The sequence below is a fragment of the Nymphalis io genome, chromosome 10, assembly GCF_905147045.1.
Source record: "Nymphalis io chromosome 10, ilAglIoxx1.1, whole genome shotgun sequence".
In the NCBI taxonomy this organism is placed as follows: domain Eukaryota; kingdom Metazoa; phylum Arthropoda; class Insecta; order Lepidoptera; family Nymphalidae; genus Nymphalis; species Nymphalis io.
In genome coordinates this window covers 6,489,769-6,502,876 of record NC_065897.1, presented here as the reverse complement: position 1 = coordinate 6,502,876, position 13,108 = coordinate 6,489,769, and the positions used below count along the sequence as shown (strand labels likewise).

The 13,108-nt window shown below is 31.0% G+C and overlaps 2 protein-coding genes across 2 annotated transcripts; one reads left to right on the top strand and one right to left on the bottom strand.

Moving 5' to 3' along the window:
• Positions 1-264: 264 nt before the first annotated feature.
• LOC126771501 (T-cell activation inhibitor, mitochondrial) lies at positions 265-4,874 on the top strand. Its single transcript, XM_050491400.1, has 13 exons — positions 265-447; positions 520-634; positions 811-928; positions 1,009-1,144; positions 1,220-1,324; positions 1,958-2,075; positions 2,630-2,732; positions 2,804-2,895; positions 2,985-3,085; positions 3,186-3,332; positions 3,985-4,116; positions 4,197-4,341; positions 4,412-4,874. The coding sequence occupies exons 1-13, from the start codon at positions 425-427 to the stop codon at positions 4,496-4,498; spliced, it is 1,422 nt and encodes a 473-aa protein (XP_050347357.1). The 5' UTR covers positions 265-424; the 3' UTR covers positions 4,499-4,874.
• Positions 4,875-4,977: 103 nt separating this feature from the next.
• Positions 4,978-12,798, bottom strand: LOC126771500 (kinesin-like protein costa). The gene is made up of 6 exons (XM_050491399.1): positions 12,373-12,798; positions 10,140-12,067; positions 9,502-9,720; positions 8,919-9,055; positions 8,367-8,487; positions 4,978-7,039 (listed from the first exon to the last, which is right to left on the bottom strand). Exons 1-6 carry the CDS (start codon positions 12,647-12,649, stop codon positions 6,920-6,922), a joined length of 2,802 nt encoding a protein of 933 aa, XP_050347356.1. The 5' UTR covers positions 12,650-12,798; the 3' UTR covers positions 4,978-6,919.
• Positions 12,799-13,108: the final 310 nt, after the last annotated feature.

Below are 13,108 nucleotides of genomic sequence, written 5' to 3'. Positions count from 1 at the left end.
TTGAGTTATTGAATTACCGAAAGCAAATTAAAATTGAAGTTAAATAATAATCAAAGAACCCATTTATTCAAAATTCTCACCTGCATTCATTATTTCGTGAATTAAAACAATTATATTCATAATATAATACGCAAAATATTTTTGATAACTTTATTATGTTCAATAAAGATACAAAGCTATGAGTTCAAGTAACTAATGAAAGTAAAACTAACATTGTCTATGTTTCCAATTTTATTGTTTATTCACACGACATATGACACACGTCAATAAATAAACGTCAATGGCCTAATGTCAAATGTTCAAGCAAATAATTTTTAAATTATAATAGACAAAGTATGTAAATTTATTATTAAAACACAAACTATGCTTTAATTAACAACATAATTAATATATAATTCCAACAAATTAAATTTATAATTCAATTATGTATTGCAGATTTAAAATACGGTAAGTCTTTGAACTTTTACCTAAATGTTTATTTGACATATAGCAAATTATAACCATTTAAATATCGTTTAGATGCCTAGTTGGGACAATGAGCAGATCTTTGAGCTCCGCAGAGGTGTCCACTGCATTAAGACCATTCTATTTTAGCGTACATCCCGACTTATTTGGAAAATATCCAGAACAAAGAGTAAGAGCATATTAATAATTTAAATTTTACTTGCCTGTATTTTCTATGGTAAGAGAAAAGGTCGTTCTTACGTGAGTGTCCAACTACTTATCGTTATTGTAAATTAAAATATTAAATTACAGTATATTATGTCTGTATTTAATAAATATATAATAATATTTTTTCCTTTTCTCTAGAAAATAAATGAAAACTCACTACAATTACTAAGTGCTTTAATAGAAGCTCAGCAATCTAGTAAAAACATGGCTATACCAGTTCTGCCATTCTATTTAAGACAGAAAGATATGCCAGATGGTAATTCACTTAATATTGTTTTATTGTTAGATGGGTATGATAACTAATATGACATATCCAATTTTAATTTATGTTTGCAGGTAATTTCAAATTAGTTAAAATTCATCTAAATAGCAAAAATGTTAGAGAAACAGTAGTTAAAGTTTTAAGTGCCTGTGATATATCGACACATTACATAGATAAAATACCAAGAAGTCCAACTAAGTCTGACGGGAGGTAATCTTGTTAAATAAAAAGTAACTAGTTCAACTATTTTATATATCATATTATAACATAAAAATTTTATTTCAGTAAAATTGATTTTACGAGAGCATATGAAGAATATAATAGGGACTTTCAAAAAGCCACAGATATGAAACAAAAAGTTGAAAAAAAGAAAGCAATTACTAATATAATGTAAGTTACATAACTTTTTAAATATAAACAATATTTTTCAAATATGTTTAAAATTCAACAGAATATAAATATAATATAATAACTCCTCAAAGGGAATGATAAAAAGTCTATGAAATGAAGAGGTTCTCAATTAAATAAAATAATCAACTTATTTTTCAGTATGACACATTCATTATTTCAAGAAATTAGCTTCTACAGAATGTCAATAAATATTTTTTTGCCCTAAAAATGTGTCAAAATAGCCTTCTTGACTTTGATCCAAATTTTACTTTCCCCATAAGCCTTTATTAAAAATTAAAGACAAAAAAATTTAATAGGGCTAAGTCTGGAATATAGATGTTACGAACAAGTGACTGACCATATTTCTGTAAAGCAGTCGTTGCAACTTTGATCTAGTGAAACGACGCATTGCATTGCAAGAGCAAACATACCTTTAATTTTTCCTTGTTTAATTTTTAACAAGTGCACCCTTTTTGTGCCACTGCATTGAATCTTGCTTGGTCAAGCTCAAAGTGATGAAGCCATCTTACACAATCCAGTCACTCACTTCACTTTAAAAAATACTTAGACATTCTGATCATTATTTTAGTATGATTGTCTCCAACATAAGAAATGTAATATTTAATTTTACAGAGACTGGGTGTATGAAAACAGTGATGATGGTAAAGAAAAATATGAATTGACAAGAGCGACAAGACATCAAGTAACAACTCTTATTGAAAATCTCCGCAAAACATATGGTATAAAAGAAGTTGGTAAAGTCTCAAATGAATATATTTATTTATCTCGAATTCTCTTCTATATTTATTTATTTACTTGCACCAGTTAATTACCTGTAAAGAAACGGGCTGATCTTTCCTAAATGATCTTGGTTATAATCTGGTCGAGGAGCAAAAATGTCGGATATTGACCTTTTCACCTTCAGCCATGTATAGACATATTTAAATAATTTGAAAATATTGCGAATTACTAAAAAGAGAATCAAAAATCTGCATTATGTTATTCTCAATAGTGGATATATAATTCGTATTTTATACGTATGTATACCTAAAGACATAATTATGTAATTCAAAATCAGAGAGTTATTTTTATTCCGGAATGAATTATAATATATTGTGTTATAACTAATAGATGTTCAAATTTTTATTCTCCACTGTCTTTTGCCCATGCTTGCATCTGTGACAACTCAAACAGGTTCCCTTTTTACTGTATTTAATTTTTCATCGGTTTATGGCTAAATTACATTCTCATTAATTAATTGTTATATTAAATTACAAATAAATATAACATGGTTTGCTCGTGCAGGTTAAATATGATAGTGGATGGAATATAAGTCACATAAGAGGTGCACTTCAAAGTCTCACAGCGATGGCATCTCAGTATTCGAAGTACATGGGCAATTTAAAAGGTTAGTTATAAATGGATATATCTACCTTTTTGTATTATAAATTTCTTTTCATGTTAATGTTTTTTTTTCAGGCAGAACAATTGCGTTAGGTCAATTTACAGGTGTCAGCTTAGATGGAGATGTGTTCCTTAATATTATTGATGTTAGAAATGAATGGCTATCAGTATGTTATTTTATATATTACATAATAATCTTTTCTAGTTGTTGGATGCTCTTGTAAATAAATAAATAATAATTAATTTTTTTTTCTAGCTCATCAAAAAGGTTGATCAAGAAGACACTGCCTTAACAGAGATTCCAAATTATGAGAAAGCTCTTTCTAGTATACTTAGAGATATACACATTTGTAGAAGGTATTTTAATTGTAGCTAAAAATAGTTGCTTCAATTTTAATAAAGTTATACAAATTTTATTTTATACATACACATTTTAATTTATACATATATATTTTAGAAAGTTCATGCCAAAAGTATCAGCAGCACAATACTGTAGCCATCTTAGGCAATTGATTACTTCCATTGGGGATTTTTATGGTAATGGAAAGAAAATTCCAGAATCTGTACCCGAATCTCTAAACAAATATGAAATCGTTGTTGAACCGTAAGTACTGTTTATTTGGGGATTTTAAAGCCATAAGTCTAAAAAATTAAATTAGCTTATGTATATATGCATGCTAATTGAAATTAAATTAAACAAAAATGTATTGTGTTAAATGGCAGCAAACTTTTTTATCATATTATATTTTAAAAAAACAACATCACAGCTATAAATTAAATAAATGAAAATATAAGGTACACATAATATATCGGAAAAGCATTATGTAAGTTACGAACATTCTATTTCAGATTATTTTATACCAATAAAATTCGCCACATCGCGTTCTGAGTGTGCAAAAATAGATTCTTTATTGGCGTAACTCGGATTATACTCTGAGGGCCTCGAAGACTAAGAAATAAATTTACAAAATATTGCTATAAATAATATAACTTTGTTTTGTTTTTCAATACACCTTTTTTTCAATTTGCACCATTTTGACTCAATAGCAATCGATACATAGATTAGTTGAGCGAATTTTGTCGTTTCCAATTATATACATTATATATTATTATAGAATGACTAGAATTTCATTCATTCTGGTACACATATTCGTATATGATATACGAAGTGAATAGTCTTGTTTACTTATTTGTTAATTACATATAACCTTAAATTAATAAATTAAAATTTAATTAAAGTATTATCATTGTTATAGTGAAGCAGGCCCTTTGATGGTTTCGCCAACTGGTCAGTTCATAACGCCGTCGTCGTGCCCTGCAGATGAACTTATACCGTTTATCGCTAAACATCTCGACGAGGCTACTTTACTTCTCACAGAATATAGCATGTAAGTCGAAAGTTCTGAAGTTAAATTAACGAGTTATTATTTTCGCGAATACTATTATATATTACCATGTTTTTTTATAGAAATAAACATATAGAAAAGGCATTATGCAAAGAAGTTAAGGAAAGATTTGGATTAATAGATCTTAATAAAGATGACAGCATAACCCCGGGACTCATGATTCTTTGTTGCCAAAGACTTCTCACTCGAATTGACAAACTCGAAATGGTGAGTTTTGATATTTTAATGTTCTTGTATAAAATAAAATAAAAACTATTTTTTTTTTTTTTTATTACAGAAATTGCGTGGAAATATTATTTATGTGACCCACTATTATTCAGTGTTGTCCGAAGGCGTGCTATGCATACCATGGAATTTTAAATAAATATGTGAATACAAATGTACGTTCAAACAAGCTACAAACAAAATAGGAAAGATAAAATGAACTTATTCACAGAATAAAAATTGTATTTTTTTTTTTTTTTTTTATCGTAGTAGTTATTAGTCTTAGTATATGATATGATAAAATATTAATAAATAATGAAAGTTCCCGAAAATATACAACAGAAAGTGCAATTCATTTTTGTCAGTATATTAATTTTTAATTATCATATCGATTCCTAATAATATTTATTGCATTGTTTTAAACATAGACAAAATACTCTAATAATAAGTTTTGGATATTGAACTTAATTTATTAAAAAAGGGAACTTTAGATGTTATATTTATGTACAAAGTATGAATAAACATTATTATTGAAAGACGTGTTTTTTTATTATCATAAAATTATCACCTAGTCTTAATTCTAGAAAGTTTAACTAACTTTACTATGTAACATGCAAAAAACTATGTAGTAAAATATTAAACATGATCTAGAACTAAATTCTTATGTGCACAAATTTACAAGAAAATTATTGATATTTATACAAAACCACCTCGAAATATTTCATTACAAGTCACGAGATTTCCTAAATACGTATTTTAAGTACTTTTATTTAACATTTTAACAATTTAAACGTTTCACAGGACATTCAAAAGGTGCGTTATTATAAGTAACAAATAAAATTACAAAACTGCAAAACAAATATTACATTTATTTGTGTTTTGCTCGAGTCAAACATCATCGATAAACACTTTCACTGCCATCTACTCGAATTTGTAGTCGAAACGTATTTCGTCCGTATGCCTCACGACTATAGATGACATTACGCGACCGCGAGCTCTCGCTCAAAAAGCGATAAATTTCTAGTTTTTTATTTACAAAACTGGAAAAAATTAGGCGTTACGTATATTAACACAATAAATAGAAATAACTAATTATATTCTAGTCGATGCAAATAATTAAACCATAATTGTTTTTTTACAATATTTACTAAATTATTTATTTAATTGCAATTACATTATTCATAGATACTTTATTTAAAAAAAAATAAGTATACCGTTATTTGTTTTTACGAATGTTATTAAATAAACGAAACATAAATATCAATAGAAGCCGAGATGGCCCTGTGGTAAGAACGCGTGAATCTTAACCGATGATCGTGGGTTCAAACCCGGGCAAGCACCACTGAATTTTCATGTGCTTAATTTGTGATTATAATTCATCTCGTGCTTTACGGTGAAGGAAAACATCGTGAGGAAACCTGCATGTGTCTAATTTCACTGAAATTCTGCCACATGTGAATTCTACCAACACGCATTGGAGCAGCGTGGTGGAATAAGCTCCAAACCTTCTCCTCAAAAAGAGGAGAGGAGGCCTTTAGCCCAGCAGTGGGACATTCACAGGCTGTTACGGATACGGAAATATCAATTTATTGAGTCCAGTATTGCGAATAAAATAATGAAACAAAGGACAATGTCGTTACAATGTTTGGAATGTTTCTTTTAAATAACATAATAAAACTGTATAGTAAATAATGTTGACAAACCCTATCCAATAGTGCGTGAACCCGATTCCGGGTGCAGTGGCATCGGGCGACCGTTACTCGAAAATGTATATTCGTCAAATATTGTATCGAGATTATTTTATGTAAATTAACTATGCAGTCAAAGTGTTAATTGAAATGAACTTTATATTTAATTTGACTATGAAATTCAACCAGAGGCAAAATGTATAAATTGTATTAATATTGTCAAGATGTAAATTAGCACCATTTGCACTATCGATACCAATTATTATTACTGTCATAGTATGATAAAATAGAGACTAAGTGAGCGCGCGTGTCACGAAAAACTACTGGAGACTATGTCACTTTCTTATTTCTATGTAGGCTATATTTTAAGCTTCATTTAATAATAAAGTCACTTAGATATACTAATAACAAAATTACATCGCCCGCATTAGAAGTGTGACGCCTACGAAATCATACGCCGCCATTTACATTTAAAAGAGAATATTATGTAGTTTTCTAAAATATAAAACTCGAAATATCACAATTTTTCACAGTTTTACCTATAAATATCTAATGCTGGTTATTGTGAAACGGAGTTAATTAGTTTCTTTCGAATGTCACACCATTGATGACCGAAATATAAATATTATAAATAATGCCGTTTAAGTGTTTGTAATGTCAGTCACATGTGAAAATAATATTTAACTGTTTTATTATAGTATGAAATTTATTCCCATGTACACGCAATTGTTAAATGGATAGGCGGTATTTTCAAGTATTTAATTAATTTCACCTTTATAACCTTAAACTTTCAAAAAATTGATTAAAGCAAATCGGAATAAAGACCGAATTAATAAATAAATAGCGAGTATTAAAATTATATTGAGCGGTAAAAATAAAAAGTTTTCCCAATATCAGTTCTTTTTGTTCTGCTGCACTATCACCAACTTGTTCTTCTCCTTTGTGACCTTTGCTACCGGAAGATTGGTTGCTGGCATCAGCTGTCTCAAGTTTTGGCTGGGTATTACAGGAGCCTGCAAACATTGGAAATGAAGCTGTATTTTTAGCTAAAAACAAACGAACTGAAAACGTAGATAACGGTCATTTGCATTTTTCAACATTGATATTTAAAAGACCCGAGATACACACTCAGCGTCTCAAAATCGTCCGCATAACAACTCAAAATTGTGCGCTCATTTAAATTACTCGCTTCGCCCGCGTTACTGCACGCTCGTTAAAAATGCTGAAGTGTTAAGAAATTGTAAAAATATTACGACAAGAAAAAAAAAAGTTAAAAAAGGATGGGATATCGTATTTTCGAAAGTAAAAGTGTTTATTGATTTGTTGTTGTTGTTTTTATAACTTCATATACAACGGAATATGCGATTTTGATTTAATTTGACTCAAAATTTCACTCATCGGTCCGAGTACAATACGGCAAATTTCAATGACCGCATTGTCAGTGTAAGAACTATGCATAACAGCCACCTTTTATTTTAGTATTACAATAAAAATGGCCCTGTTCTTAGTCGTTTTTTTTTGTCTAATTTTTTAATTAAATATTTAAAAGTTTTTGACAAATATTTAATACATTTTATATAATATTATAGTTTTTAATTTAGAAATTTTAAAAATTAGTCGTTTAAAAGCTATTATAGAAATGTTTATAGATGTTCGTTTACATTATATCGCAGAGAAAACAACAGAAAACCTAAAATCGAATTCAAAAAAACAACTCTACAATAAACTAAATTTATTCCAAGTAAATTAATGTGGTTCCTGCCTTTGCCATGTCAGTTTAAAAATAATTATATTTTTAAAGTTTTAAGAGTGGTCCGTTGTAGTTACACCCTGAAACTTGAAAAATTTGAGTTTCCTGGGCTGGTAGCTCGCTACCCAATCACCTCAAACTAAATACTGATATTTTTTGAACCAAAAAATTAAATAAATAATTTTACCAGTAAATATTTGTTTCATTGATTTGTACACATGTTATGATAAAAGTATAAATACGTGTTTAGAAGACAATTTAACAAACTCTTAAAAACTAATTCAATGTCGTATAAAAATAAACAGTATAAATAATATTCGTCTCCACTCCATGCCTTGTCCTACCGGCTCATTTCGGTTGTAAAATTTTATTGCTTTTTGTACACTGCTTCGTGAAAACAATATTAAGCCATCCGCGTAAGGTTGAATTTGCAAAAAAAATTTTATGGTATCACTATAACCACTTATACTATAGAATTGCCGAGTGTTTGGTGACAGTTGCTAGAGTTACTTTCGTTCGTCTGTGTATCTTGGGGTTTTTTTATATATAAGAATGTTTTTCAATAATTAATAAACATGTTAGAAACTCACCGGAGGGTATCTGGCGAGTTGTCTCACTCGATCGACCAATCGCAAGGCATCGTCCGACGTTTCCGTATCCGTAGTCATGCCAAAAGAAAGAGCACGCTCTGCGTTACCACCGTCCAAACATCTAAAAGATGGAAAGGGAAAAAATGAATATCATAACATTTTATCAGTTCAGTGAATAGTGGTCTCGTTGGTCAATGTCAAAACCAGCTTATGAACCCGCAGACTAGACCCTAGGTCCTGGGTTAATCCCTCGTAATTAATGGGTCCTCGAATCGAGCCGATAAGGATACTATTGGAATGTCTTGTTGAAAAATCCTCAGTAGCAACCCGGAGTTTCGGAGTAGACAGTGTTTTCATTCCCTAGTGTCGGGAAATTTGTTAAAACCATGCGCCCGAACTCTATCTGGTCGTGTATCCATCGGATTATGAGTATAGAAAAAATGTGCATTTGTCTTCGCGCAAACACTTCTGCGCTTTAATATATCCTGCGCAGTTGGCTAGTTTCTCTCGAGACTACTGTTAACACTCATGCGAGATAGTGCGTGCGCGTACCGGTGGTGCGCGGGCGGGCGCGCGCGCTGCGCGTGTCGCCACGCCTGCACGGCGCGCGCGCGCCACACGCCCGCCTCCTCCGCCGCCGCGCACGCGCCCGCCTCCAGCGCCGCGCACGCGCCGCGCAGGTCCACCACCTGCGGACGGGTCACGTCAGCGAGCCGCACAGACCGCAGCGACAGACTTTGTACGCGTCTGTGCGGCTAGCGTACATGCGTCATGATCGAGCAATATGATGAATGAAAAATTCCTTGAGATTTAGTGTTGTATGTTCACTAGTCGATCGACGTCAGCGCGGCCGCAGCGCGGATGTAGCGCTGCAGTCGCTCGTTTTTTATTTATATGGATTTACAAAACAGCGCGTGCGCGCGCTTAAGTGTCAGTGTAAGTGTTACGTCATTCAAGTGATCGTAGACGCGACATAGTTGCGTGTGCCACGCTACGTTTTGGACATTCTATGTCGACTTAAAGATGAATGGTAAATTATGGAACTTAAATAAATACACAATTATTTAAGATTTTATGTGTATTAATTAATTAAGGGAACATTATAGTTAACATTACTTGAATAAAAAAAGCAAACCTTTTGAAAATATCTATATAATAAAGTTTTCATTTCGTCATGTGACAATTTGTCCAGTCGCGCCATTAACATTTGCTCCCCTCTACTTCTGTTGTCCTTATTGTCTTGAGAGTCGGATAGAGAGGCCGATGGAGATTTACCGCATATCAAATTGTTTTTATATTCAATTGCGGTGTCGATTGCTTCTATGGCCTCTTCACACTCGAGCAGCTTACGTTCCTGAAACACGAAAATAATTAATCGTAGCGACATTAAATAATATAATTTAAAGTCTTCTATCTTTTCAGTTATAAGTGCAATTACTGTTGGAAGAGAGCTGTGCGCGTGATACTCAAGGGTACGGTTTCAAGTCTTATATAATTATTTTCAGATTAATATACAACTAGCTTACGAACGAGGCGTCGCCCGTGTGATGTATTGTGTTTAGCTATCCTACGTATGTTATTGTGTGATTTAGTAAAAAACATCCAAGCATACAAATATTTACAATTTATAATATTAGGAAAATAATATAACAATAAAAATAATAATAATTAATTATTCTAGTATATTCTCTTTTTGCATTAATTTATGTGTCCATTACATATATTATTACAATAATCATAATAAATTTCATTTATTTAACAACTTGTACAAACCTCAGAGTCTGACAGTGATTTATACATCTTCCTTTTGTGTCCTAAACTGCAGCGCTGCTCATGTAAGCATTCTCTAGTTTTGCGCAAATTTTTTATTTCTTTTCTTAACATAAGTTCTTTTTCTTTCGACAATTCTAATTTGGCTAAATCATTCGTTTTTTCTTTTAAGATACTATCCAGCTGAGTTATTCTATGAGTGAAATGTTTTATGGAATGAGATTTTTTATCTTTTACATCAAGAGATGACTCTGAAAGTTCGTCTAATTTTAATTTGTCTTTGAGAAGTTCTACGTCTAATGTGTTTTTCCGTTTTTCATCCTTTTTTATTTGTCGCTTGATTTGATCTATCTGTTTCTTGTATGTTTTCAAATTAATTTCATGTCTTTTAATTTCTTTTAATGTATCTTGATCTACAAAATTCGACTCATTTTTTTCAGAATACAATTTACTTCGTGAGTTATACGATATTCCTCTTGAGAGGTCGTCAATTAATCGCTGTTTTGCTATACATATATTTATTAATTCTTTTAACTGAGTTTGACTGCTACTTATTTCTTTTGATAACTTTCTTGCTAAGATTTGCTTTTGTGTGTATTTTTCTTTAGTTATTTTATACTTTTTACATATTTCATTTGTCTTTGGTGAGTCAATCATCTTTAATAATTCTCTTTCTATTAATTTAGGCTCTGGATCTATATCTTTTTTGTGAGACTCTATTATTATTTTCTGAGATTCAGGTGATATGGCCTTTGCTGCTACCTTTCTTAATAATTCTAATTGAGCACCAGATAAACTCTCCCCAGGCTGAATAGTTCTTCTTCTACCGGAATTTGACTGAGATGTCATTATTGGTAATGATTGTGATCCACTTGTTTCTGATATTGTTATATCATCTGAATCAATGTGATTCAAATACTCTTCGCATCTATCTGCAAACAATTGGTCATTTTTCTCTCTAAAATATTCCATTAATTTTTCTAGTTTGTCTTGAAAAAGTATTTCAGAATCACTATCTTCAGAGTCAGATTCAACATCTGATTCACTCGGTTCACTTGGTTCAGTATCCTCAGCTATTCTAGGTAAGCCCTGTTTTGTGCCACTTTCCTTATTATCTGCTGTCATGTCATTGTTTAAGCACTCATCACATTCAGCTTTTAAAAACAACCATTCGCTCACTTGATTCATATCGGCTTCAGACAAAGACTTTGATTGTAATATTTTATTAAAAAGACCTTCTGCATTTGATACCAATTTTATCCATTGTGTTGTAGCAAATTGTAGATTGAATGTATTGTCTGTGGGAGTTTTCTCTGTATATACAGGGGTATTATTGTCAGCAAATAAATTTACAGTAACATAATTCTTAATGCCTCGACAACACAAGCTCAAATTGAGTATCTTTAAAGTATCTTGGTAATCATCTGGCTCTGTACTTATACATCCTATGACCCATGTGAATGCTCTACCACCAAATGAGTCTCTTAGCATGGCAGTTAGAATACATCTATCATAGTTTATTTGTTTAGGTGGATTTCCTGCTACTAACTCTTTGATTATGTTTTCTAAAGCAATGATCCCTGGTTCCGGATAAGCTGCTAGATCACAAAAACTAGCAGTAGACATTCTATGGTTGAGAACACCATTAGTACCCACCCACTTCTGTTCCATACTCACAGTAAAAACTGTATGATTGTTTCCATGACATCTTTGTCTCCATCCTAACTGAAGGTACTGAAAAGCTTCTTCGACATTAGAACACTTTACCAAGCCAGCACCCAATACATCAAATATATTATTGTTGACTACTTGCATCCAGGTTATATGTAAAATATACTCTCTTTCAGGCATTTGTCCAAGCCTATGAAAAATTTCAGTCAAAAACCGTGGCACTATTCCTTGATCACATTCACTATGTATACATTCAAAACCTAAAAAATAAATTATATTTTTAAAAAATGTTAAAATGGCTTTTAAGTCTAAAAGATGTTTATAATTATTATAACCCATTTATGCAACAAATGGTGTAACCTGATTTTGCAAAATAACAAAGGCTTAAGATGTGATCAAAATGGAAACAGTAAGTTTAATTCAGATTTCAATTAGTTATAAAAACATTTAATTCCTTAAGAAATAAACCTGAATTTTGAAAACCTACTACTATCAAATATCTGACATTGTAAAAGTATATTAGATACATACCAGAAAAGGAAAAATAATATTTGTTTGTTCATACCTGGCCCAAACAGAGTGTAAGTTTTTCCAGATTTTGCCTGACCGAAAACGACCACTGAAGTATCACATCCATCTAAGAAGCAGTTAATTTGAGGTATCATAAACGAATTGAAGAGGTGAGCTTGCGTGCAATCTCCTGGCAGTGCTCGATTTACGTGAAATGTCTGACCACTTTCAGTAATGACGATTTGTGTTACTGGATTACTGAATATGCACTGTAGAGAATCAGCTATACTTGGAGGCTTAAGTCGAATAGCTATTTGTACTGGGATATCCATATTTACGAGTTATTCATAAAATTTAGTAATACGATATTTTATAGACTAGTTACATATTATGTTATATTAATTATTATACTATACTGCATGTTAATTAAACGAATCATACAAAATATCAGAAAATCATGTGAAATATAAATTAAGAATGTATCTGTTAAACTATTTATCCGTAAATGATATATAAATATATGCTATCATTTATTATACACAATAATTAATTATATAGAAAAAATCATTGATTTGATGAGAAAAATAACTCAAGAAGTCAACAGTCAACACATAAACAAAAAAACCACAGATGTCATTAAGTTGGTAAGAACTAAGATGTAAAGTGTAGAAGCAGTACAGACTACAAAGTACATACAGAATTACAGACTATACATTAAGTAGATACAGATACGAACGTTTTTAGTCTTTTTTTATAAAAATAATAATAAATATTATGGATAAATCACTTGT